General features: G+C 45.6%; 1 protein-coding gene across 1 annotated transcript in view; it reads left to right on the top strand.

Moving 5' to 3' along the window:
• The window catches only part of LOC142311866 (cholesterol transporter ABCA5-like), a 214,307-nt gene that overhangs the window by 142,176 nt on the left and 44,469 nt on the right, over positions 1 to 27,662 (top strand). The window contains exons 20-26 of the mRNA XM_075350671.1: positions 1,450 to 1,616; positions 1,851 to 1,978; positions 2,177 to 2,314; positions 9,531 to 9,641; positions 17,402 to 17,572; positions 20,499 to 20,612; positions 20,951 to 21,067. Of these exons, the coding sequence (XP_075206786.1) occupies positions 1,450 to 1,616; positions 1,851 to 1,978; positions 2,177 to 2,314; positions 9,531 to 9,641; positions 17,402 to 17,572; positions 20,499 to 20,612; positions 20,951 to 21,067 (946 nt within the window). The remainder of the gene's footprint in view (positions 1 to 1,449; positions 1,617 to 1,850; positions 1,979 to 2,176; positions 2,315 to 9,530; positions 9,642 to 17,401; positions 17,573 to 20,498; positions 20,613 to 20,950; positions 21,068 to 27,662) is intronic.

The following is a 27,662-nucleotide window of genomic DNA, read 5'->3' as shown; positions in this document are numbered from 1 at the left end:
ATCTTTTTATCCTGGTGCTCTGATCAGGGTTTTTCCCCCTGGCCGTTTGCCTTGCCCACTTTTCTTTCCTTCCTTCAATCAGGAATGGACAAGGGTTTGTCACTCGGTTCTCTCAAGGGACAAGTATCGGCGCTTTCCGTGTTTTTTCAAAAGCGTCTAGCCAGGCTTCCGCAGGTCCGCACGTTCCTGCAGGGAGTTTGCCACATAGTCCCACCTTACAAGAGGCCGCTGGAACCATGGGATCTTAACAGAGTGCTAAAGGCTCTTCAGAAACCACCTTTCGAGCCACTGCGGGATGTCTCTCTATCACGTCTTTCGCAGAAGGTGGCATTTCTAGTGGCAGTTACATCGCTCCGTAGAGTGTCGGAGTTGGCAGCGCTGTCATGCAAAGCCCCCTTCCTGGTTTTTCACCAGGATAAGGTGGTTCTGCGTCTGGTCCCGGAATTTCTCCCTAAGGTGGTATCCCCTTTTCATCTCAATCAGGATATCTCCTTACCTTCATTTTGCCCTCATCCAGTTCACCAATGTGAAAAGGATTTGCACTTGCTAGATCTAGTGAGAGCACTCCGGCTCTACATTTCTCGCACGGCGCCCCTGCGCCGTTCTGATGCGCTCTTTGTCCTTGTCGCTGGCCAGCGTAAGGGTTCGCAGGCTTCCAAGTCAACCTTGGCTCGGTGGATCAAGGAACCGATTCTTGGAGCCTACCGTTCTTCTGGGCTTCCGATTCCTTCAGGGCTAAAAGCCCATTCTACCAGAGCCGTGGGTGCATCCTGGGCATTGCGGCACCAGGCTACGGCTCAGCAGGTGTGTCAGGCGGCTACCTGGTCGAGTCTGCACACTTTCACGAAACACTATCAGGTGCATGCCTATGCTTCGGCAGATGCCAGTCTAGGTAGGCGAGTCCTTCAGGCGGCGGTTGCCCACCTGAAAGAAGGGGCCGTTTTCGGCTCTTTTTATCGAGGTATTCTTTTACCCACCCAGGGACTGCTTTTGGACGTCCCAATTGTCTGGGTCTCCCAATGGAGCGACAAAGAAGAAGGGAATTTTGTTTACTTACCGTAAATTCCTTTTCTTCTAGCTCCTATTGGGAGACCCAGCACCCGCCCCTGTTCCCTTCGGGCTGTTGTTCTTTTGTGTACACATGTTGTTCATGTTGAATTGTTCTTTTGGTTCATGGTTCAGTTCTCCGAACATCCTTCGGATTGAATTTGCCTTAGACCAATTTATAAGTTTCCTCCTTCCTGCTTTTGCACCAAACTGAGGAGCCCGTGATGCACGGGAGGGTGTATAGGCAGAGGGGAGGGGTTACACTTTTTAAAGTGTAATACTTTGTGTGGCCTCCGGAGGCAGAAGCTATACACCCAATTGTCTGGGTCTTCCAATAGGAGCTAGAAGAAAAGGAATTTACGGTAAGTAAACAAAATTCCCTTCTTTTCCTCTATTTTCCAGATTACTGATCTTGGTCTTGTTTCTTCTACCACTGATTTCGCTGACAATATTTATGGCCGTTGTTCCTATCATTTATTCAGTGGAACTTTCCCCAAATCTTTACTTCTCGAGACCAGGAGATCGATTACACAGATACTACACCAGCCTCCTGATCCACAATAACACAGGTAGCTGTTTTTTATTTTATTTTTATATATGTTACACTGCGGTTGTTATTAGCTTGTCTGGACTCCTGATCAGATTTGTAGATATTTTGTGTCTGGTGTTGTGGATTCTCCGTGGCAGTGGAAGCTTCCGTGGCTGTCACTCATTTTCATCTGACCCGTAGACCAGATGAACAGGATTTTCTATGACTTGCCAAATGGGTCTTTACATTTCTTCATTTTCTGACACTCTCCCAGGTTCTCCTATTGAAGACTTTGTTACGGCCGTGGAAGCACAAAACATTGTGGTTGATGTGGTGAATGGCTCGTACAACCCAGACACTGAAACATACAGAGGAGCCATTGAGGTTTCTCCTGGAGAAAAGGTCATTCATTATCCTGACGTTACCCATGGGTGATTTCTTACCAGTATGGCTATATAGGGGTCAGTGCATGCATTGAAATCAATGAGAACTGTAAACATATGCAGGCAGTTAGCGCCCCCTAGTGGCAGCTTTCTAAGGGTTGCATTTTGCATTATGGAGTTTCTTACAGTTGTGTTGCATTTTTTTTTTTTATTTTAGGGCTATAGGTTTCAAATAATTGGAAATACGAAAGCAAATAACATCTTACCCGTCCTTGTGAACATCATCAGCAATGCCTATCTCAAGATGTCACAGTCTGCAAACCTCATCCATGTGTGGAACAACCCCCTGATGCGCGTAGGTCACTGGTGGAAAGTGAAATAGAATTGATAATATCAGTCTCTGGGAATTTCTGGGTTATAGCTATGATCACTCCTATAAGTCTTTGGGAATTGCTGGATAATAGCTATGATCGCTCCAATTAGTCTCTGGGAATTGCTAAGTTATAGCTATGATCACTCCAATAAAGGCTGCTTTACACGCAATCGACATCGCTAGCGATGTCGTTGCTGATCGCACCTGGCCCCGTCATTTGTGCATCACGGGCAAATCGCTGTCCGTGGCGTACAAAATGGCTAGTACCTGTCACACGGACTTACCTTCCTAGTGACGTCGCCGTGGCCCGCGAACAGACTATTTTCTAAGGGGGCGGTTCGTGCGGAGTCACAGCAACGTCACACGGCAGGCGTCCAATAGAAGCGGAGGGGCGGAGAGCAGCCGCATGAAAGTCACGCCCACCTCGTTGCCGGCAGGACGCAGGTACGGTGTCGTTCGTCATTCCTGGGGTGTCACATGTAGCGATGTGTGCTGCCTCAGGAACGACGAACAACCTGCGTCCAGCACCAGCAACGATATTTGGGAAATGGACGATGTGTCAACAATCAATGATTTGGTGAGTATTTTGCATCGTTAGCGGTCGCTAGTACGTGTCACACGCAACGACGTCGCTAACGAGACCGCATGTGCGTCACAAATTCCGTGACCCCAACGACATCTCGTTCGCGATGTCGTTGCGTGTAAAGCCCCCTTTCTCTATCGCTTCATTGGGGGACACAGGAAACCATTGGGGGACACAGGAAACCATGGGTGTATGCTGCTGGCACTTGGAGGTTGACACTATGCAAATAAAAAAGTTGGCTCCTCCCCAGCAGTATACACCCACTGACCGGAGCTGAGGAGATCAGTTTTTGCTTAGTGTCCAAGGAGGTTGGACACGCAGGGGCTGCTCTCAGCCCCTCAGGTTTGTATTGTGTTTTATTAATCTTTTTCCTTTGTTTTTCAGACACACCTCTTCGGGCAACAGGGTGTAATCGCTCACCCTGCTCTCCCACATAGAGACCGGTCGCACAGAAGTGGGGTCCGTCCGCCACTTCCGTTGTCTTCCGTGTCTGTCTGGCAGGACCCTACCCCCCTAACACTTTCAAGCGGTTTGGGGGGCATCCGCACAGAGGGACAGGCGGATGGTCCTTGCCCCCCTCCCCAAAAACTCTCTCGTTCCCGAGCCTGATTGTGGGGTAGGAGGACGAAGACCGTACCTATGATGGAGAGGTACCCTTCCGGTCTCCCCTCGACTATCCCCGGGACGACCGTCGAGATGTTTTCACTCGGCTTCCAGGACGCATCCAGGATCAAGGACAAGCCGGGACCTCAGGGTAAGTACTCTGCACTCCCCCGTCCCGGGTTATGGGGGGGAGGGATCCCGTCTATATAATCCCCACAGCCCCTTCTCCATTTGGGTCAGTGGGTCCCATATCTCCCTTAAGAGCCCCCACCTCAGGCCCCCTGTAGCTTGCTTCCCCTGTAGCGCGGCCTCCCTGCGCTCCCCCGATCGGCCCCCCTGCCGTGGCGTCCACTACCCGGCGTCCCCCCCGGCGGCCTACCTTTAAACTTTAGCCCCCGGCTCCATTGCGGCCCGGCGTCCCCCCCGGCAGCCTACCTTTAAACTTTAGCCCCCGACTCCATTGCGGCCCGGCGTTCCCCTCCGGCAGGCTACCTTTAAAATTTAGCCCCCGGCTTTGCGGCCCCCTCAGTGTCTGTGCGCCCTCCAGGCCACGCCCCCAGCCGGTATTCTGTCCGCGCGCGCGGGCTTTTCAAATCTCCCGCCTCTTTTCCAATCTCCGGCGCGCGTCATCCCTGCGCCTTCACCGGCCCTTCCCACCGGGTAAGCGGCGCTGCCGCCGCGAGATCCGATCCCCTCCGCCCGGGTAGGTCGACTCTGCAGGTGCCGGCGCCGCCGCCACGCCTGTGCTTCCGCCCGGGTGAGCGCTGCTTGCGTCGCCGCCAGGCCCGTTCCACCGACCGGGTAAGCATTCCTGGCGCCGCCGCGACCCTCCCTTCCCAGGCAGTCTGTGCCACCACCGCCGCAGGTTTGCGACACTGCGCTCACCCGCAGGCAGTGCTGGACCCAGCGCACCCCACTGGCAGTGATTAGTCCACTGCTCCCCTGACCTCGGGGTCAGTCAGCGCTCTTTGCAGCATTCAGTGCGCCACATCTGAGCCCTCCAACAGGCACCAAACTCTCCCTCAGGGCTCATTCTCCAGGGTACTGTTCTCCCTGAACATGCAGTGCTGTTGGTGAGGGGACAGGCCCATTCACTAGGATACTGCTTTGTGAAGCAGCCGTATGTCGCACAATTTTATTGTCTCCTGTCTTGTGTTGTACACACATCCTACCTAGCCCAGATGTGCTCCTGATTTCTGGGTGTTCATTGTCAGTTTGCCATTCTGTCCCCCAGATATTAAACGCCTGTAGCACTAATTACTGATCCTATGTGTCCAGCGGTATTATGCGCCTGTGGCACCAATTACGGACGTCACTACAGCATTCTAGATCTTCCCCGGAGTATTGTCCTTACGCCCGGTTACCCGTCAGGTTACGGATAGATTATGGCGCTCTACCCAGCAATCAGAAGTTCACATCTCGCTACACACGTTGTTTACCCGGCGGTCCATGACTTGGCCTTTTCCGTGATCGTTCCAGTGTCTCCGTGAACCGGTCAGGTTTTCCAGTGTGTTCCATGTTTACACCCTGTGTTTCCATGTACCTGTCCTCTGTCCCACGTGTCAGTGTCTCTGCGTGCTACCTGTCGGTTACAGTGCGCAGGTGCCTTTCTCTCTACACTAGTCTTTACCTGTGTGCAAGTGACACCAGTGTGCCAGTGTTTCTTTATGTACTAGTTTTCATCAGTGTGCTAGTCTCCTCGTACTTGTCCACTATCCAGCGGGCCAGCGTTTCTCTAGGCACTGACCTGCTCCTGTATGCCAACGTTTCCCTGTACCTGTTCACTTCTCAGTGTGCCACTGTCTGCGTCAAGCCTGATGTTCCAATACCCAGGTGCTTTGGGGATCCTGCCCGCAGTTCCGTGGGCCAGCGTTTCTACATACATTTGTTTACTTTGGTGTATCAGGGTTTTCACAAGCCTTTACACTACTCAGTGTAACAGGGTTTCTATACGCACCTGTCTACACCACTGTAACAGCGTTGTGTGAACCTTCCCACTGTTTAGGGTGTCAGGTCTCTATTTGCACCTGTCAGTTTCAGTGTGCTAAGGGTTTTTCTATCAACCCGTACACCATTCTGATTGAAGGTTCCATAGACCTGTCCACTTGCCTGTGTACCAGTGTCTCTATATGTCGGTCCATCTCCCAGGGTGCCAGTATCCACTATCCAGTGTTTTCTCTATCCACCTACCCACCATCCGGTGTGCTAGTATTTCCAAAACGTACCCTCTATATTGTGTGCAGCGTTTCTATATCCCCCTGTCTACTACAGCGTGAGAGTGATTTGAGGAGCCTGCGCACTTACCTATGGGCCAGCACTTATCAGCACCAGAAGTCGGATACAGCAGCAGGCTTGAGTGCCTTGTTCAGCCTTTCCGCTCATCTTCGACCTAGGTGAGAGCTCCATCCAACACTGCCCCATGAGGCGGCCCGCCAGCAGCTGTCGCATTCAGTCCCAGGATTCAAGATCAATGATCCTGCCCACTATCCAAGGGACTAGCGTTTCTCCTGAACAGAAGCTGGTTACCGTAACAGGTATGTGTTGCCCTGCTCACGACCCAGCGAGTCAAATGTACTACCTCACCTGGCGGGTCAGGTATCTCCTTCATCTTTGACTGAGGCGAGGACTGTGGTCTCCTGGTCCGGCAGCAACTGTCACATTCAATGCCAGTATTCAAGATCGATGATCCTGTCCGCTATCCAAGGGGCTAGCGTTCTCCAGACCAGAAGCTGGATACCGTAACAGGTAGGTGTTGCCCTGCTCACGACCCAGCGAGTCAAACGTACTACCTCACCTGGCGGGTCAGGTATCTCCTTCTTCTTTGACTGAGGCAAGGACTGTGATCTCCATGGACCCCTAACGTGGTACGGCAGCAACTGTCATTAGGTTGCTTCCCAGTGACCCGGGGGTTTTCTCCTACTTCAGACCACTCATTCAGGTAAACAGAAGGTAAGCCAGGATCCCCTGACCAGTTCATTGTCTTCTCTTTCTGCAGCAATTATTTACTCACTTCTCAGCGATCTGCAGCCATCTCCTACCTCACACCATATGTGTAATGTGATCTTGAGGTAAGGCAACACGCGACCTTCTGACTGGAGGGTGGTGTGATTCACTCCCTGCAGCAACCACGGACCCCATGACGCAGCACAGCAGCAGCAGCTCTCATTTGGTCGCTTCCCAGTGGCCCGGGACCTTCTCCTACCTCGCTCCATTCATCTAAGGTAGCCACAAGGTAGGATTTTTCTCTCTTGACCGTACGCTGGCTGCATCGCTTCTTGAAGCAGCAGTCATTTTGGTTTTCACATGAGGTAAGCAAGGTGCAGCTCTGTCCGCTAACCAGTATGTTGTCCATTTTACTTCCTGCCACCTTCCCTCCCCGGGTGGTTCGTAGTACTTCTGGTATCTGCCTATTCCTTGGCCTAGAACAGCCTTGGCCGCACCCCCCACTAGGGTTCCGGCCAGGCACTGTAAAGGTTTAAAACCATATATCGTTACTTACATTTTCTCTCTTTCAGATAGAGATCAGATTTCCTCAGTCCCTTCACAGTCAACAGATGAAGTTAAGAACCAGACACAGGATCGTCTAACCATTATTGATTCCATGGAGGACCAGCTTCACCAAGGGACTTCTAGTATCCTGACGGCCCAGTCATTGGGCCCACTCTTCCGGACAAGCTGTAAGGTTTCATATAATTGTCTGTCTACTTTCCGCAGCAGAATTCTTCAGGGAGCCCTGAATGCTCAGGCCACTGGGTGTTTCCACCCGAACACTCAACATTACAGCGACTGGTCCACGTCTGATCTGCCAATCTCCGCTAACACCTAGACATGACCTGCTTCCGTTTCAGGCCAAGAGGGGTCTTCATTTCCCCTGTCCCGGGTCTACCTCCTTTTCCCCCTTTCGTAGTCATTCTGGATGGCTCTTGGAGATATGCTAGATCTCTCCGAAGTCCCTGCCATACCAAATTCCGCGACCACTCGCCACCGCTTGGTCTCAGACGCTTGTGCATTCCTGCACTTTTCAATCAGAGTTCCTGCCAGACCATTTAAACTCACATATTCTCTGTCATTTCTTCCCTTCGTCGTCACTTCTGGTTGTGACGCGGTGACGCCTTTTATAATAATAATAATATTTACTCATTCTTCCGTCACTCCTCCGTTTTTTCCTTGCCACCTTCCAAGGATAGGCGTCACTCCTCTGGTCGACTAGCGCTTAGGCCAGTCATATAGTCCGAGCCCTTCCTTAAGTCCCCCCTGAAAGGGTTCCTCTTAGGTCATACATCCCAGGTCCTGTGCCCTTTTTTCATTCGCTAGAGCCCTCCCCCATAGGGGGTTCTCCTTCCAGTAATTCACTTCAATGGTCATCTAGTACCCGATTTCAGAGTTCAAGTTTTTCCAATCACGCCATTGTAGATGCCCGGACTCCCTTCTCCTGTCTGTCAGGTCATAGTGGAAATTGATTATTGGATTTCCTTGGCTCCTTAACACAGGAGATTTATCTCCCGTATCATTTTCCCGCCTGCAGGCTATTTCGTCCACTAGGGTTAGATCACTTCCCTCAGGTGCTGTGTAAACTCCCCTGCACCATTTTAGGCAGTCGGTTTTCCCTTTTATTTGTCCTGCGGCAGTAAAGGGCCAAGGCTCCATTGGCCTCCGCTTACCTGGCACCTACCTCTACCAGGTGCCCTAGTTCTTCGCCCATTCTTCCACTCTCAGACGTAGTACCATGGCCTGTCGGGTTTTTTGCTCTTAGCCGACCTATTGCTGTCAGTCGCCTTAGATTCTTAGCTTCCTTAGGTACAGATCTCAGAGGATGCAGTTTCTCCCTGATCATTCTAACCCCCAGCACACTCATTCTACACTAGTTCTTGTACTCCCTAGTACCCCAACTCTTCCCCTATACTTCGGCCCCGGGCCGGGTAGGGGTTCCTTACGGTGTCTAGGACCAGGTTCCGGTCACAGAATCTTGTCTCTGCTTACCCTGTTTTTGGGTCTTACTCTTCGCCACCCTTGTGGGACTGCTTTAGGACGTCCCATGGTTTCCTGTGTCCCCAATGTAGCGATAGAGAAAAGTAGATTTTGGGTACTCACCGTAAAATCTCTTTCTCGGAGCCTTCATTGGGGGACACAGTTCCCGCCCTTTCTAAGACTTCAGTGGATCCGGAATGTTCTGGATTTCAAGCTTCTCCTCGTACTGCTTTTACACAAACTGATCTCCTCAGCTCCGGTCAGTGGGTGTATACTGCTGGGGAGGAGCCAACTTTTTTATTTGCATAGTGTCAACCTCCAAGTGCCAGCAGCATACACCCATGGTTTCCTGTGTCCCCTAATGGTTTCCTGTGTCCCCCAATGAAGGCTCCGAGAAAGAGATTTTACGGTGAGTACCCAAAATCTACTTTTAGTCTTCGGAATTGCTGGGTTATATCTATGATCACTCCAATAAGTGTCAGGGAAATGCTAAGTTATAGCTATGATCACTCCAATAAGTCTCTAGAAATTGCTGGGTTATAGCTATGACAGCTCCAATAAGTTTTGTGATTTTTGATAGGTTAAGCTTTTTTGGCATTAAAGGGTGTCAGCCTTTAAAAACTATGTTTTATTTTTGCAATCTATTCTTTCTTTGCTCCAACTCATCTAAACTTAAAAACAGACACCTTATATCGAAAAAATGTCTTGTTTTTTGCATACAGCTTCTATGAGGATCTATGCATCTCCATAGTAACAGACTACAAACAATCCCTGTGTTGTCTGATCATGCAATTTTCTACAGTATATGTCCCTTACTGTTGTTTTTTGATTACTAAATACATGTCCATAAAACCTATGTGAGGGAAATATCACTGCAGCGTCTGACTACACACGTGTTTGTTTGTAGTCTGTTACCATGGAGACATTTTGAATTCAAACAATTTACAAAGTTGCCTTTTTTTTTATCAATGTAGATTTATTTAAGCAATCAAAAAAGGCCACGAAGGTGGATATAGTTACTCACTTTATCTTCTTATTTTTTAGGAGAATGTATATCATTACGGTGTATTACAGGTGATAATAATTTTGACCTACGTCCTGTTCACCGCCAGTCTCTCCCCTCACTTTGCCATGAGCAGCATCAGTGACAACAAGGTGAGTAGGGCGGCCAGTGCCAGGTACCTACCTTTACAATCCATATTTAACACCTTCATGCCACTGCCTGTTTTCACCTTCTTGACCAGGCCAAATTTTTCATTTCTGACCAGCATCACTTTACATGGTAATAACTCTGAAATGCTTCAACTTATTCCAGTGATTCTGAGATTATTTTATTTTTTTTCGTGACACATTCTACTTTTATGATATTAGTAAATTTAGATCTACACGACTTTTTTGTGAAATATCAAATATTTAAAAAAAATTTGAAAAATTTGCAATTGTTGAACTTTTATACCCTTAAAATAATAATTCATACCGCTTAAGATAAAAAAAAATATTTACCACATGTCTACTTTATTTCAGCATCATTTTTTTATCTTTTTTTGTTAGGAAATTGAAAAGGTTATAAGTTTAGCAGCAATTTTTCATTTCTCCAACTAAATTTACAAATCCTATTTCTTTAGAGATCACTTCACTTTTGAAGTGACTTTGAGGGTTTAGGTATCAGAAAAACTCCAATCAAGACCCCATTGTAAAAATGGCATCCCTGAAAGTAAAGAGAGGAAAATAAGTATTTGATACTGTGCCTATTTTGCAAGTTTTTATGTAATTTTTATAGTTAGTACAACAAAATCCTGAAAATCACATTGTATGATTTTTAAATAACTAATTAGCATTTTACTGCATGTAATAAGTATTTGATACAATAGAAGCACAGAACTTAATATTTAGTGCAGAAACCTTTGCTTGTAATTACAGAGGTCAGACGTTTCCTGTAGTTCTTGACCAATTTGCACACACTGCAGCAGGGATTTTGGTCCACTTCTCCATACAGATCTTCTCCAGATTTTTCAGGTTTCCGGGCTGTCACAGGACAACATTAAGTTTCAGCTCCCTCCAAAGATTTTCTACTGGGTTCAGGTCAGGAGACTGGCTAGGCCACTCCAGGACTATTAAAAGCTTTTTATGGAGCCAGTCTTTAGTTGCCCTGGCTGTGTGTTTCAGGTAATTGTCATGCTGTAAGACCCAGCCACGACCCATCTTCATTGCTCTTACAGATGGAAGGAGATTGTTGGCCAAAATCTCATGATACATGACCCCATCCATTCTCCTTTCAATACAGTGCAGTCATCCTGTTACCTTTGCAGAAAAGCACCCCCAAAATATGATGTTTCCACCCTCATGCTTCATGGATGGGTCACTGATATTGGGGTTGTACTCATTCTTCTTTCTACAAATACAGTGAGTGGAGTTGATACCAAAAAGTCCTCTTTTGGTCTTATCTGACCACATGACTTTCTCCCATACCTCCTATGGATCATCAATATGTTGTTCTAGGCTGATTCCTGACCTTTCTCAGAATTATCCTGTACCACTAGGTACGGGGAAGTGCCAAGCAAATGGCGAAAAGGAAGGGAAACCTTATGTTAAAGGAAAGGAAAGATGGTGACCACTAACTGAATGTACTGCAGGTCCCTGGGGTCCCTCACCACCCTAGATAGGTTCCGCATCTATTCATTGAGCTGGATACCTGACCCTAGGTTTCCCTAGTGCTTGGAGCTGGATACCTGACCCTAGGTATCCCTAGTGCTGGGCCTTAAAGGGAACCTGTCACTAGATGTTTCCCTATTAAACTAAAAGAATCACCTTCTGCAGCTCCTGGGCTGCATTTTATGAAGGTGCACCTTGGCCCTGACTCCCCTTCCAGACCCCAAAAATACCTTTATAAAACTTGGCCCTTAGGTATGCTAATTACCTGTGTTGGCCAGACGGGCGGACTCATTATCTGCTCCTGCCCCCCCTCCTAACGGTGATCGCATCCTCCTTTCTTGATTGACAGGATGACGCCTCCATCATCATCCTCATCACATTTTCAAATCTCGCGCCTGTACAGTTATGTTGGGTCGCGCAGGCGCAGTTCGCTCTGCCATATCGCAGGCACAGCAGAAACCATAGCTGCCCTCGCTCTCGCGCCAGTGAGATAAATGCGCAAGCGCGAGATTATGGTCGGTGCTGTGCATGACCTCACCAGCGCCATCCTCGTACCCGCCCATACTCTCGCGCCTGTGCATTTAGCTCACAGGTGCGAGCGAGGGCAGCTATGTTTTCTGCTCTGCCCGCGATATGGCAGAGCGAACTGCGCCTGCCCGACCCGACATAACTGCACAGGCGCAAGATTTGAAAATGCGACCAGGATGATGACAGAGGCGTCATCCCGTCAATCAAGAAAGGAGGACGGCAATCAGCTGCAGGAGAGGGGACAGGAGCAGAAAATGAGCCCGCCCATCTGGCCAACACAGGTAATTAGCATACCTAACGGCCAAGTTTTATAAAGTTATTTTTGGGGTCTGGAAGGTGAGTCAGGTCCAAGGTGCACCTTCATAGAATGCAGCCCAGGAGCTGCAGAAGCTGATTCTTTTAGTTTAATAGGGAACAATCTGGTGACAGGTTCCCTTTAAGTAGGGAACCCCACTAAACACTATAGAAGACATACGTTCTGCCCTCAGTGTAGAGCACAGGATAAATATGAGCCGAGCGTAACTGCAAACTTTCGCAGGCAGAACGTAAAAATAAACTGTTCAAGAATTGATTTTATTTATTTATTTTATTTTTTTTTACATCGTCCATCATGCAGTATAAGTGATTAGACAACTTTAATCTTCTGATCGGTGCGATTACAGCTATACCAGATTTCTATGGGGTTTAGGTTTTGCTACTATCACACACTAAAAAAATGCTTCTTTGCAGAAAATATTTTTTTGCATTGTCTTATTTTCAGAGCTAGAATTTATCTATTTTTCTTCCAACAGAGCCATTTTGTGGCTTGTTTTTTGCAGGATGCATTGATGTTTTTATTGGTACCATTTTTGGTCACAATGTTTTTTGATCGCTTTCTACTCCTATTTTTGAGACACAGAATTAGCACAAAACAGCAATTTAACAATTCTGTTGTTATTTTTTATGCCATTCAGCATATGGTAAAAATAATAAGACATCTTTACTTTCTGGTAGTATGATTACAGCAATACCACATTAATGTAGTTTTTGATGTTTTGTTGCTTTTACACAATAAAAACAATGGTATAGAAAACAAATGTTTTTGCATGGCCTTAGCGTTTTTATTTTTCGTGGATGGATTTGCTTTTTTATTTTTTTATAGTATTCACTGAAGGGGTTAATATATCAGATTGTTTTGGCTGTGAAGATGCCAAATATGTGTACCTTTTTTAATTTAATTTTGTTTTTACATAAATATTCGTATTTATTGGCGTAATATTTGTTTGATGATTTGTTGGGTTTATGTTTTTATTTAAATAAATAAAAAAAGAAAAAAAAAGAAGCTATTTTTTATGTTTTCACTTAGTCCCTCTCTGACCCACAACACACATCCATGTAATTTGTACGTGTGCTGTATGTATTTGCACGTACCGGAGACACGTACACATGGAGACCCATGTTATTCAATGGTAGATGGCACACACACGTAAAATCACACGGAACGTGTGTCCGTGTCGTAAGTACGTGTGTGCGCTTTTCTACACGGACGACATGTCCGTTTTTGGCCGGCAGCACGCAGGCACGGACCCGCTTTAGTCTATGGGTCCGTGCCTGCACGGACCGCATACGGAGTATGTCCGTGTTCAGCACGTATCGTCCGTGTCCGTTTTTCATCACAAAATTTGAAACACTTGTTACCAATCTATCAGGTCAATTAATGGCAAACAAAAACACCAGGATCTCATGATGAATGATTAACTACGTTAATTGGGTAAGAATGCGGGCCTTTATAAACGGACAGCACACGGACAGCACACGAACGTATTTTATTTCAATACGGACATTCCACACGCACACACGGCTCGCATACGCCATCACACGGATACCATACGTACCGGAGAAATGCCCCAAAAATACGGAACACGGACCCGAAAAACGGACCGTGTCATACGGACGTTTTTTTTGCGGAAGTGTGTTTTAGGCCTCTGGGACTTCAACTTTCAGTTCTCTTTTCATTTCTGTAAATGCATTAGATCTGTCAGCGTGACACTGGTAGAACGCCTTTTAGACCATACTCCTGGCATGGTCTAACAGGCCATCATAGCTGGCATCCCTAGAGGTCGTTATTTGCCTTTCAGTTGTCATGACTACCATTGGCAGCCTGCGATCATGTCACCGGGGTGCCGATCGGATGAGAGAGGGAGCACCTCCCTCTCTTAGCCTTCTAAATGCTGCAATTGCTATTGATTGTGGCATTTAGGGGGTTAAAAATCCGGGGGCAGTGCAAGCTTCAACCCTCTCTGTTACAGCCTGAGCTCGGCTGTCACTTAAGCTGAGCTCCTGGCGACGACCGCACGAACACATCTTAAGTACCCACATGAGGGTCATGACATAAATGTAGTTAATTTGCAGGAACCTCTCCCCATTCATGACATACAATTACATTGTGAAGGGGTTAAAGAGTTGTTTCTTCATAAATCAATAGTACCCATGAAAAAAGCTACTTTGTATAGAGTGGGGAAAAAAAGTATTTAGTCAGCCACCAATCATGCAAGTTCTCCCACTTAAAAAAATGAGAGAGGCCTGTAATTGACATTATAGGTAGACCACAACTATGAGAGACAAAATGAGAAAACAAATCCAGAATATCACCTTGTCTGATTTGGTAAGATTTTTTTTTTGAATTATGGTTGAAAATAAGTATTTAGTCATTTAAAAACATGCAAGATTTCTGGCTCTCACAGACCTGAAACTTCTTTAAGAGGTTCCCTGGCGAAGGTAATTTCTATTGCCGAAACGCTCGTCGGGTCTAGCCTATGTGACCCGTCTCCTCACGCTGCGTACCCAGCATCTGAGACCCTCCAATGTAAGTGTAATCTTGGTCTTTATGCATGGCTATCCTTAGGGGCTTCTTTCATGTCCCAAATATATGAATGCTAAGAACATTGTTATTGCATTGATGTGGGCTAGTGACATCTTGGGGTGGCTTTGCAACATTACATCTTTTATATTGGGTTGGGGACATCTTGTGGTGGCTTTCAGTACTGCACCTACCATTTTTATTCATCATATTATTCATGATATGGTGGGCCCTGGTTTTTCCTTTTAACTATCTGCTTAATGTTGTGTTTTTTCACCCAATTCCCGCCATTATGATTTTCCAATAAACTTCTTTATTTTGCATATATATGGGCACTTGAACGTTTGTTCTTTTCTTGTCCAGAAAATCGCGTTGTCTGATTTGGCAATATTTTTTTTTAAATTATGGTGGAAAATAAATATTTGGTCAATAACAAAAGTTCATCTCAATATTTTGCTATATATCCTTTGTTGGCAATGACAGAGGTCAAACGTTTTCTGTAAGTCTTCACAAGGTTGGCACACACTGTTGATGGTATGTTGGCCTATTCCTTCATGCAGATCTCCTCTAAGGCAGTGATGTTTTGAGCCTGTCGCTGGGCAACATGGACTTTCAACTCCCTCCAAAGGTTTTATATGGGGTTGAGTTCTGGAGACTGGCTAGGCCACTCCAGGACCTTCATATGCTTCTTACAAAGCCACTCCTTTGTTGCCATGGCAGTGTGCTTGAGATCATTATCATGCTGAAAGACCCAGCCACGTTTGATCTTCAATGCCCTTGCTAATAGAAAGAGTTTAAAGGTACCGTCACACTAAGCGACGCTCCAGCGATCCCACCAGCGATCTGACCTGGCAGGGATCGGTGGAGCGTCGCTACATGGTCGCTGTTGAGCTGTCAAACAGGCAGATCTCCACAGCGATCAGAGATCAGCCACCAGCGACCCGTGTAACGACGCTGTGTTTGGTAACCATGGTACACATCGGGTTTCTAAGCATAGCGCTTTGCTTATAGTTACCCGATGTGTACCGTGGCTACATGTGCAGGGAGCAGGGAGCCGGCTTCTAGAAGCTGCGGACGCTGGTAACCAAGGTAAATATCAGGTAACCAAGCAAAGCCTTTGCTTGATTACCCGATGTGTACCTTGGTTACCAGCGTTCGCAGAAGCCGGCTCGCTGCTCCCTGCACATTCAGATCTTTGCTCTCTCGCTGTCAAACACAGCGATGTGTGCGGGAGAGCAACGACCAAAAAATGGTCCAGGACATTCAGCAACGACCGGCGACCTCACAGCAGGGGCCAGGTCATTGCTGGATGTCACACACAGCGACATCGCTAGCAAGATCGCTGTTGCGTCACAAAACCCGTGACTCAGCAGCGATTCCGCTAGCGATGTCGCTTAGTGAGACGTGGCCTTTACACTCAAAAGCTCACAATACATGGCCCCATTCATTCTTTCATATACATGAATCAGTCGTCCTGGTCCCTTTGCAGAGAAACAGCCCCAAAGCATGATGTTGCCACCCCCATGCTTCACAGTAGGTATGGTGTTATTTGGATGCAACTCAGCATTGTCTCCTCCAAACACGATGAGTTGTGTTTCTACTAAACAATTCTACTTTGGTTTCATCAGACCATATGACATTCTCCCAATACTCTTCTGGATAATCCAAATGCTGTCTAGCAAACTTCAAAAGGCCCTGTACTGGCTTAAGCAGGGGAACACGTCTGGCGCTGCAGGATCTGATTCCCTGGTGGCGTAGTTTGTTACTTATGGTAGACTTTGTTACAGTGGTCCCACCTCAATGCAGGTCATTCACTAGGTCCCCCTGTGTGGTTCTGGGAATTTTGCTCACCGTTCTTGTGATAATTTTGACCCCATGGGTGAGATCTTGCGTGGAGCCCCAGATCAATGGAGATTATCAGTGGTCTTTGTATGTCTTAATTTTCGATTATTGCTCCCACAGTTGATTTTATCACACCAAGCTGCTTGCCTATCGCAGATTCAGTCTTCCCAGCCTGGTACAGAGCTACAATTTTGTTTCTGGTATTCTCTGACGGCTCTTTGGTCTTCACCATAGTGGAGTTTGGAGTGTGACTGAGGGTGTGGACAGGTGTCTTTTATACTGATAACAAGTTCAAACAGGTGCCATTACTACAGGTAATGAGTGGAGGACAGAGGAGCCTCTTAAAAAAGTTACAGGTCTCTGAGAGCCAGAAATCTTGCATGTTTTTTAATGACTAAATACTTTCCCCAAAAAATCTTGCCAAATCAGACGCGGTAATTTTCTGGATTTGTTTTCTCATTTTGTCTCTCATAGTTGTGGTCTACCTATGATGTCAATTACAGGCCTCTCTCATCTTTTTAAGTGGCAGAACTGGCACAATTGGTGGCTGACTAAATACTTTTTTTCCCAATGTATATCTTATCTGAAAAATCTGTTTGTTTCTCCTCTTAGATTGTTCCTCCACTTTCAATTTATGGGCAAACTCTGTATTCAATGAAGACAGATGTTCCGATTACTTATGAAGGAGATGACAGTCGGTGCTTATAAGATTCCTAGGAGGAGGGAGGAGCTAGAGGCCGACATTCTGCTGCAAGTTCTCTTGAAACAGCAGTTATATGTCTCCATAGAACCTTATGAGCACCAACTGTCATCTCCTATCTCAGTAATAGGAAAAGCTGTAATGAGCACAAATGTTACCGGTGAATTAACATTTTTTTTTACAAAGAACAATCCGTCCAGGAGAAGAAGGAAGCTGATTTCCCTGATAAGGTATATCACAAAATGTCCTATTTTCATATCTACTATAGCTTTATATAAACAAAATTAAAATAACAGTTACTCCTTATGTCTGGAGACAACTCGCGGGCCTAACTAAGTGATTTGTACTTTCTAGATTAAAGCTCGGAGTCAGCTGCGGTTGTCAGGCCTCTTTTCTTCGGCGTACTGGCTCGGACAAGCGTTGGTGGACATCACCTTCTACTGCCTCCTGATTTTCCTGTTGACGGCATTATTTTTTGCTTTCGACCACTACATTGTTCTGTCATTTGGGAAGGCCATGCTTCTGGTGAGTAATCGGGAAGAGGTTTGTCACTAGAACGTATTGTGTCATTTTTACATTTTATGCCATCTGCTAACCTGAGTCCAGCAACATAATCCAGAACTCCATTAACATTTCGCAAAAGCTTACACATTTTTGTTCAGGTAAAGTGTATGAAAAAATGTGGATCTTTTTAATACTAGAAAACTAATGCAGGATGTTCCATAAATGTCTCCCATTGTCTAAATATGTTACAAAACTTATCTTCTACTGATGCTGAGCTACGTCCTGTATTATACTCCAGAGCTGCACTCATTATTCTGCTGGTGCAGACACTGTGTACATACATTACATTAGTTATCCTGTACTGATCCTCTTACATCCTGTATTACACTCCAGAGCTGCACTCACTATTCTGCTGGTGCAGTAACTGTGTACATACATTACATTACTTATCCTGCACTGATCCTGAGTTATATCCTGTATTATACTCCAGAGCTGCACTCACTATTCTGCTGGTGCAGTCACTGTGTACATACATTACGTTACTTATGCTGTACTGACCCTGAGTTACATCCTGTATTACACTCCAGAGCTGCACTTACTATTCTGCTGGAGTCACTGTGTACATACATAACATTACTTATCTTGTACTGATCCTAAGTTATATCCTACATTACACTCCAGAGCTGTAATCTCAATTCTGCTGGTTTAGTTACTGTGTATATACCGTATTTTTCATACTATAAGACGCACCCTGGTTTTAGAGGAGGAAAATAGGAAAATAAATTTTTAAGCAAAAAATGTGGTCATAACACACTGTTATGGGGCGAGGATCTGATGCTGACACTGTTATGGGGGTATTGTCCCAAAATTCTCTACTAAGGCACCCCATCCTGGTAATGATACTCCTGCCTTGTATATGATCCCCATCCTTGTATATATGTCCACCATCATGGTATATTCCCACATCCTGATATGTGTCTACATGCTGCTATATAACCCCATCCTGATAAATACCCCCATCCTGCTGTATACCCCCATCCTGCTAAATACCCCCATCCTGCTATATACCCCATCCTGCTGTATACCCTCATCCTGATAAATACCCCCATCCTGATAAATACCCCCATCCTGCTATATACCCTCATCCTGCTATATACCCCCATCCTGCTATATACTACTCCCATCCTGCTATATATCCCCCATCCTGCTGTATAACCCCATCCTGATAAATACCCCCATCCTGCTATATACCCTCATCCTGCTATATACCCTCATCCTGGTATATACCCCCATCCTGCTATATACCCCCATCCTGATAAATACCCCCATCCTGCTGTATACCCCTATCCTGATAAATACCCCCATCCTGCTATATACCCCCATCCTGCTATATACCCTCATCCTGCTGTATACCCTCATCCTGATAAATACCCCCATCCTGCTATATACCCCCATCCTGCTATATACTACTCCCATCCTGCTATATACCCACATCCTGCTATATACCCCCATCCTGCTATATACCCCCATCCTGCTGTATACCCTCATCCTGATAAATACCCCCATCCTGCTATATACCCTCATCCTGCTATATACCCCCATCCTGCTATATACCCACATCCTTATAAATACCCCCAATCTGATAAATACCCACATCCTGCTATATACCCCCATCCTGCTATATACCCCCATCCTGCTATATACCTCCACCCTGCTATATACCTCCACCCTGCTATATACCCCCATCCTGCTATGTACCCCCATCCTGCTATATACCCCCATCCTGCTATATACCCGCATCCTGCTATATACCCCATCCTGCTATATACCCCAATCCTGGTATATGGCGTGTATCCTGTAGGACAGAAAAAAAATAAACGTTCATACTCACCTTTCCTCACTCCAGCAGCATCACTTGTCTTCCTCTCTGTGTCAGTAGCAGCGCCGCTGACCTGTGTGTAGCAGCGCCGCTGACCTGTGTGGAGCCGTCACCGTTATCTGCAGTATCACGATGTCCTCCTGTCTGCCAGCTCGCTGCTGTGTGTGGAGAGCGGGCCGCACAGGGATGACGTCATCGCTGTGCTCACCGCTCTCTACACAGATCAGCTGGCCGGCATACAGGAGGACATTACGATGCTGTAGGGAACGACCGGTGAGTATACTGTACTTATTCACTGCCCCCCGCGCTGATGATGATGCGCGGGGGGCAGTGAATATAGCTGCACATGATCACTCCAGGCTATAGTTGCCAGGGGTGATCACGCGGGCTGGCTCTTTACTATGCGCACACCCCCCGCCCATTATCCCGCCCACCTGTCAGCGCCGGCTTCAGCACTGAGAGATGATGGGCGGGAGGATGAATGCATATGAAATGAGCGGGCCCACGTCATCATGACAGGCGCTTCTACAGCCTACTCATGCCGTCGATGACCCACTCCACCACAGCACCCTCATTCCCCACAGCCCTACATTCAGACTATAAGACGCACCCCCCACTTTCCCCCAACAGTTGGGGGAAAAAAGTGTGTCTTATAGTCCGAAAAATACGGTACATTACATTACTTATAATGTACTCATCCTGAATTACATCCTGTATTATACTCCAGAGCTGCACTCACTATTCTGCTGTTGGAGTCACACTATACATACATTACATTACTTATTCTGTAATGATCCTGAGTTATATCATACATTATACTCCAGAGCTGCACTCACTATTCTCCTAAAGTAAAGACGATCACTAGAACAAGCTTTGTAATGGCACTGTACAAGAAGGGAATAATGGAAGATTCTAGGTTTAAAGTTGTAGAATTATGAACTGCAGCTCTGGAGTATAATAAGGTCTGTGACAAGCTAAATCCTGATAAATATTTAGAAATCCCTCTTGTTCTTCTGTAGATTATATGTAAGTGGACGTGTAATGTTGTGTGTCTTGCTCTCTTTGTAGGTCGTCAGCATCCTTGGGTACAGCGCTGCCATGGTTTTCTACGTGTACATTTTTGCTTTTCTTTTTGGGAAGAATAAAACCCATTTTGACAGCTGGTCCTTATTCTTTGCACTGGTAAGTCACATCCAAGAATAAAGAAGATGGGTGTAGCCGAAACCCCCCTACAATATCCATTTGATGTGCAAGGTCCTGTGATTCGCCCTCACACTGTCCATACTTGTTTTGTGATGGGTGAGCCCCTTTAGACCCTGGGTGTAACCCCTGCACCCCTATAACTTGCCGATTATCCACAGAATACAAGATGCTGCTGTATACGACAATGATGTATTACTGACCAGAGGATCCAGCATCCTCGCAGCCGTATTAATGGATCCCCCACCCGTTACTAATGTTGGACAATTGCTCATAATGCAATTCCATTAAAATATGTAAATTATTTTTTTTTCTTTCAGTCTTCCTTTGCTCCCTTTGCTGTACAGGACCTGTTCAGCAATGGAATTTACAGTGAATCGCTTCTGTTTACCTTATTATTTCCCAGCAGCAGCCTAGGAATGATCCTGTATAGCATAGTAAGTGAGACCTCAAACATAAGAAATGTCTCTGAGCCACCGCTCCAGAACTTTTCTTTGCAGCATTCCCACTTTAATTTTACCAGTGGCATTGGCACCCTGGGGTGACAAAATGAGATTGTCATCTCCTCATTTAATTTCAGCCTCCTAAATACCTCTGTCACAATTGACAACAGCGTCCTAGACTCTAAGGGGTTATCCTGCTGCCAGCCGTTGCTCTCAGGTGCCTGCTGTTGTGCACAGTCAGCACTCACGCTTTGTGGTGCCCATAAAGCTCCTGAGCCTGCTCCATCTATGTATGCCGGATGTCGCCAATGTAAGAGAATGCGTCTATATTCTTAGGTTTTCCAAGGCAAAGCTCCTTTTACTGGCACCTTTACTGACGTTTTTCTTAGGCAACTCTTCTCCCAGTGTCTTTTTCTTAAAGACCAGGAGGCTTGTGAACAAACTGAACATGTTACTTCTTTTACCGCCTCACGGTTTCCGAAACCCTAAAGAAGTAACAAAAGACAGAACATCTGCATAGCAATGTCGTTTTTACATTGCTGTGCATTATGTTCATTATTTGCTGCACTTTTTTAGGTGGAAAAAGATGTTGTGTGCACATAGACTAAATCTGCGCTGAGTGGAGCAGTGGGTCTTAGCATTTGGTTGGTTTCGCTGGCTGCTGACCCAAGCACTCAACATATACCAGAAAAGTAGTGGTTGGCATGCACCCAACAGTAAAATGTTTAACACCTTGGTGCCCACACATATATTTAGGGAAGATTAAAGCGGTGGTTTACTACTCTGCAATAGTGGCCACATCGCTGTAAAATTGATTAGGAAGACATTTTCTCAATACCTTGATCAGCCAATTTTGCCTGTGAGCAGCGCTATTGCGGTTCGCTCATCCTCATGCAGTGACCCCAAAGCACTGTGACCTCTGAGATCCAGTGATGTCATGTCAACTTCCAGCTGACCCTGTCAAGGTTGGGAATTTAGGGGAGACCACAAATGGGGTCCCTCGTTTGGGTCACAGAGTCAGAGTTCAAATCAAATCTGCGCAGATGTATGTATGAGGAACAATAACCACACAGAGACGTGTCTCTATTCGGGAGAAGCTCAATGGTCTTCTGATCCGTGTATTATAAAATACACACTGTTATTCAGTTCAACATTGTCCCTGATTGGTCAGAGGTAACCAGCATTGTTCATATAGTACGTCATCAGCCTATTTCTTGCTTCCTAATACCAGCTTAAACCAGCTACTGAATACTTCTTTGTTAACACATTGCTGAGCATGAACAAGGAGTCAACCTCCCACATCTCACATTCCACATCTCACATGGTGAGAACTGATTACAGATTCTCTTTTAAATACCTCTTATTATCATATTATAAAGCTTCTATGCAATTGTCATATAGACACACAGATAATTATGCAACGACATCTATACTTTGATTATTTACACACACAGATAATCTTATTACATTTGGACAAACGACCTATAGCCCAGGCCTACCCTCACAGCCCCCCTTAATAAGATATCTGTGACTGTTGTCAACCTTAAATTTTAAAATTTTCCCATTTAGACATATTTTATTTGGAACTTATCTGGGACCCACCCCCCTTGGGACTCCAATTACATTTTTAGATATATATATATATATATATATATATATATGGGCCTTCCATTAGATCGTTGTCTAATGTAACACTACAAACTCTAGCTCCCCCCTTAGATACTTATTTTATTTATTAAAGATAACTTGTTGATTTACAGGGGCTATTAGGATTGGCGTTATTACTTTTATTAGATCACATTATCCTGACCAAGGAAGGTTGAATCTACAGTAGATCTTATCTTGAGATCAGCACATAAGCAAAAAACATCTGCTACAGATTGTGTGTGGTTCTTTTTCCGGATATTAAACGAGAAGGAGGATACTTGGTCGGTGCTAGTCCATCCAGGGCCAGCTCGTGAATCCTGGTGATCTGCTCTTGATAAAGAGCCAAGCGTGATGAGGCTTCATGTGAACAGTTTGTGCCGCTGACTCAGAGAAGCCTTCTGAGATAATGGGTGGAATGGCAACCGCTCTCTGCTTCAGTTGTTTCAGGTCCATTGATTTCTGAGGTGTGAGGTTAGTGTCACTGCCAGTGCTCAGCAGACTGGACAGAGGAGACATTAGCCTGATGGGATGGGTTCTTCCAAAACATTTCCCGATATTAGAGAGTCCACAGCTGGCATTTTGTAGTAAGAAAAATCATTGAATATATTCATATATGAGTTAGTAGGAAACAAAAACATTCATAAATATGTTAGGCTACATTAACTAAACCACATATTTGGGTGTGTGAAATGGCTGAATTAAGTATTTCAGGTTACTTAATTCGTACCCTCAACAGTCCCGCCGAAGACTCACTTCTGCCATTTCCAAATACTAAGGGCACTGTGTTCCCTTAGGAAGAGAGGAAGAAAGATTTGTTGGGAAAACCTGCCTGACTGAACGTTAATATGGGGAGATAAGGTATGCACACCAGTGACTATGTAAGGGGAATACATGAAATAGCAGAAACTGCTGTGTGAATACTGACTTGAAAAATCCAATAGCTATATGCAAGAGTGAATATGTGAAAAATGGAATCTGCATTACTGCCATGAACATATGAATCAAGAGAAATTTAGCTACTGAATTGATCAATGCAATAGAGCCCCAACACTACGCCAAAGTATTTCTCTACGTTGGGGTCCCTAGCTTGTGTGTGTCCTCTCATGCAGTTAAAAAACCTACCGTGTATGATGGGAAGCTGAGACCCAGGCTATTTATGCGTATGATATGGATTGGCAATAGGTGTGGTTGGGGAGGGTTCACAAACGAAAAAATACTAACAAATAGGAATAACGTTTGGAACACCATTGTAAGTCCGAACTGGGTGCAAAAACCTAAAAAAACATCACTATGGGGAGATAAGGTATGCACACCAGTGACTATGTAAGGGGAACACATGAAATAGCAGAAACTGCTGTGTGAATACTGACTTGACTTCCATTTTTCACATATTCACTCTTGCATATAGCTATTGGATTTTTCAAGTCAGTATTCACACAGCAGTTTCTGCTATTTCATGTATTCCCTTTACATAGTCACTGGTGTGCATACCTTATCTCCCCATAGTGATGTTTTTTTAGGTTTTTGCACCCAGTTCGGACTTAGAATGGTGTTCCAAACGTTATTCCTATTTGTTAGTATTTTTTCGTTTGTGAACCCTCCCCAACCACACCTATTGCCAATCCATATCATACGCATAAATAGCCTGGGTCTCAGCTTCCCATACACGGTAGGTTTTTTAACTGCATGAGAGGACACACACAAGCTAGGGACCCCAACGTAGAGAAATACTTTGGCGTAGTGTTGGGGCTCTATTGCATTGATCAATTCAGTAGCTAAATTTCTCTTGATTCATATGTTCATGGCAGTAATGCAGATTCCATTTTTCACATATTCACTCTTGCATATAGCTATTGGATTTTTCAAGTCAGTATTCACACAGCAGTTTCTGCTATTTCATGTATTCCCCTTACATAGTCACTGGTGTGCATACCTTATCTCCCCATAGTGATGTTTTTTTAGGTTTTTGCACCCAGTTCGGACTTAGAATGGTGTTCCAAACGTTATTCCTATTTGACTGAACGTTGAGGCATGGGTGGAGAGGTGAAAGGGTTTTCTTCACCGGTTTGAGACCAAGGACTCCTAGGCGAGTCCTCACCCTTTGTAGTTGGACTTTCCCATGTCTCAAGGCTCTCTAAGGCCTTGTGCCCACAGGGCGTTCTTACAGCGTTTTTTCTAGTGTTTTTCATTGCTTTTTTAATCAATAAAAGCAAGGAAAAAGGATCCCAGCAAAGTCTATGAGAATCGGGACTTGCTGTGCCCACGTTGCTTCTTTTTCAGTTGTTTTTTTTCTTGCTGAAAAAAGAAGCAACATGTCAATTGTTTTAACGTTTTTTCCTGCTTTTTTCCCTAATTGATTTCAATGGAGTCAGGGAAAAAAAGCAAGAAAAAACGCATGTGTAATGCCCACGTTGCTTTATACTTTATGCATTAGGGTGTTTTTAAGGAGAAAAGAAAGCTATGGCTATATAGATTCCTTCATAGAAGAAAGCGACATAGCCAGCGTCGCCAGCTATTTCCTTATCTCCCATTCTTTACGAGACACCTCTGCAGAGACCCCCGCTGGCTTCATAAGGTAAAGAGTTCATCCCAGCGGGGATCTCCAGGAAATCCCCCAGTAATTCTCCTGCAGGAATTGTATTCACCTCCTGACATCCCCGAACTTATACAGCGAGGTGTCACGGTAAACAATGCAGGGACCCCCGCTGACGCCACAAGGTAAAGAGTTCATCCCAGCGGGGATCTCCAGGAATGCGGGGGGCATTGCTCGGTAATCCCCCTGCATGAATTGTATTCACCTTGTGACATCCCCGAACGTCCCTGCAGCGACGTGTCGCGGAAAACAATGCAGGGATCCCCTCTGATGTCACAAGGTGAATAGTTCATCCCAGCGGGGGATCTCCAGGAAAGCCCCCGGTAATTCTCCGGCATGAATTGTATTCACCTTCTGACATCTCCGAACTTCCCTGCAAAGAGATGTTGCGGTAAAACACCGCAAGAATACTGAATGCCTGGTGCACAGCCTATGCCACATAAATGCAGGAAACCCCCGTTGACGTGAAGGTGAACCCTGAAAAACCCCGGTGATCCTCCTGCATGAACTGTGTTCACCTTGTGCTGTGCACCAGGCATTCAGTATTCTTGCAGTGTTTACCGACACCACTCTACAGGGAGGTCCGGGGATGTCACAAGGTGAATACAGTTCATGTAAGAGGATCACCGAGGTTTCCTGGACATCCGCCGCTGGGATGAACTCTTCACCTTACTCACCTCTCTGCAGACTCCCGGGTCACGTCCCATGGGCTCTAGGACCCGCCGGTAAGCAGCTGATTGTTTACGTCCAGCGGTGAAAAGCCTGCCGGCTTTTTAACAAGCAGATGATGAATCAGCTGATCTTCGCTGAACTTAAATGATTGGATGATGCTATCAGGTGACAGCATCAGCTGCTTACCAGCGGGTCCTGGAGCCCATGGGACTTTTAAACAATCAGCTGATGTGTAATCTGATTCAGGTCCTTGAACCTGTGTCAGGTTCAAAGACCTGAATCCAATATCATCTGATCAGAAGGCAAACCGATCAGATGATGTGTCATCATCTGATCAGTTTGCCTTCCGATCAGATGATATTGGATCCGGATTGGACATCGCGGGACCCTCGACCCAGGACTACGGCGGAGGGGGGTTCTTTAGTTCAATAAAGATGGAGTCACTAATTATGTTGTGTTTTATTTCTAATAAAAAATATTTTTCTCTGTGTTGTGTTATTATCTTTACTAGAAATTCATGCTGGCTATGTCTAATATTGGCGTGACAACATGAATTTGATCATCATCTGATCAGTTTGCTTTCCGATCAGATGATATTGGATCCGGATTGGACATCGCGGGACCCTCGACCCAGGACTACGGTGGAGGGGGGTTCTTTAGTTCAATAAAGATGGAGTCACTAATTATGTTGTGTTTTATTTCTAATAAAAAATATTTTTCTCTGTGTTGTGTTATTATCTTTACTAGAAATTCATGGTGGCTATGTCTAATATTGGCGTGACAACATGAATTTCAGGCTTAGGGCCAGCTGATAATACAAAGCTGGCCAATAACCCCATTATTACCCAGCCATTTTCTGGGGTGGCTGCGGACTGCAATTCACAGCGGGGGGGGGGGCCCAGAAAGCTTGGGCCACCCTTTGCTGTGGATTCCAGTCCCCAGCTGCCTAGTTGTACCTGGCTGGACATATAAATTGGGTGAAGCCCACGTCGTTTTTTTTTTTTTTAAATTATTTTATGAAATTTATGACATAATTAAAAGGAACGGCTTCCCTATATTTTTGGTTCCCAAATGGGTACAAATAGGCAGCTGGGGGTTGGGGGCAGCCCGTACCTGCCTGCTATACCTGGCTGGCATACAAAAATATGGCAAAACCCATGTCGATTTTTTTGTTTTATTTTTTTTTTAAATTCATTAAAAAAAAATAAAAACAACAAACAGATAAGCCAAAAGGATTAGGGGTAAAGAAAAAAATGCGTAGGCTCCCGCTGTATTTTCTATTGCTAGCTAAGGGTAACCCAAACAGCTACTAGCTGCTAACCCTTACTCCTTGGTGTTACCTTCACTGGCAATGGAAAATCCAGGGCAGCCCTTTTTTCTTGAGTTTTTTGCCAAAAATCTAAAAAAAATGACGTGGACTTCGCCCAATTTTTGTGTCCAGCCAGGTACAACCAGACAGCTAGGGACTGGAATCCGCAGCGCAGAGTGGCCCAAGCTTTCTGGGCCCCCTGCTACGTATTGCAGTCTGCAGCTGCCCCAGAAAATGGTGCTTTCATAGAAGTGCCATCTTTTGGTGCTGTATCCAACTCTTCCAGCGGACCTGGTGCCGGGTGGCATGCTGGGTAATAAGGGGTTAATACCAGCTTTGTTTTATGGGCTGGTATTAAGTCCGAGGTT

The sequence above is a fragment of the Anomaloglossus baeobatrachus genome, chromosome 5 (assembly GCF_048569485.1).
Source record: "Anomaloglossus baeobatrachus isolate aAnoBae1 chromosome 5, aAnoBae1.hap1, whole genome shotgun sequence".
NCBI lineage: Eukaryota > Metazoa > Chordata > Amphibia > Anura > Aromobatidae > Anomaloglossus > Anomaloglossus baeobatrachus.
The sequence above is the reverse complement of the archived record's forward strand: the minus strand, read 5'-3'. Positions and strand labels throughout refer to the sequence as shown.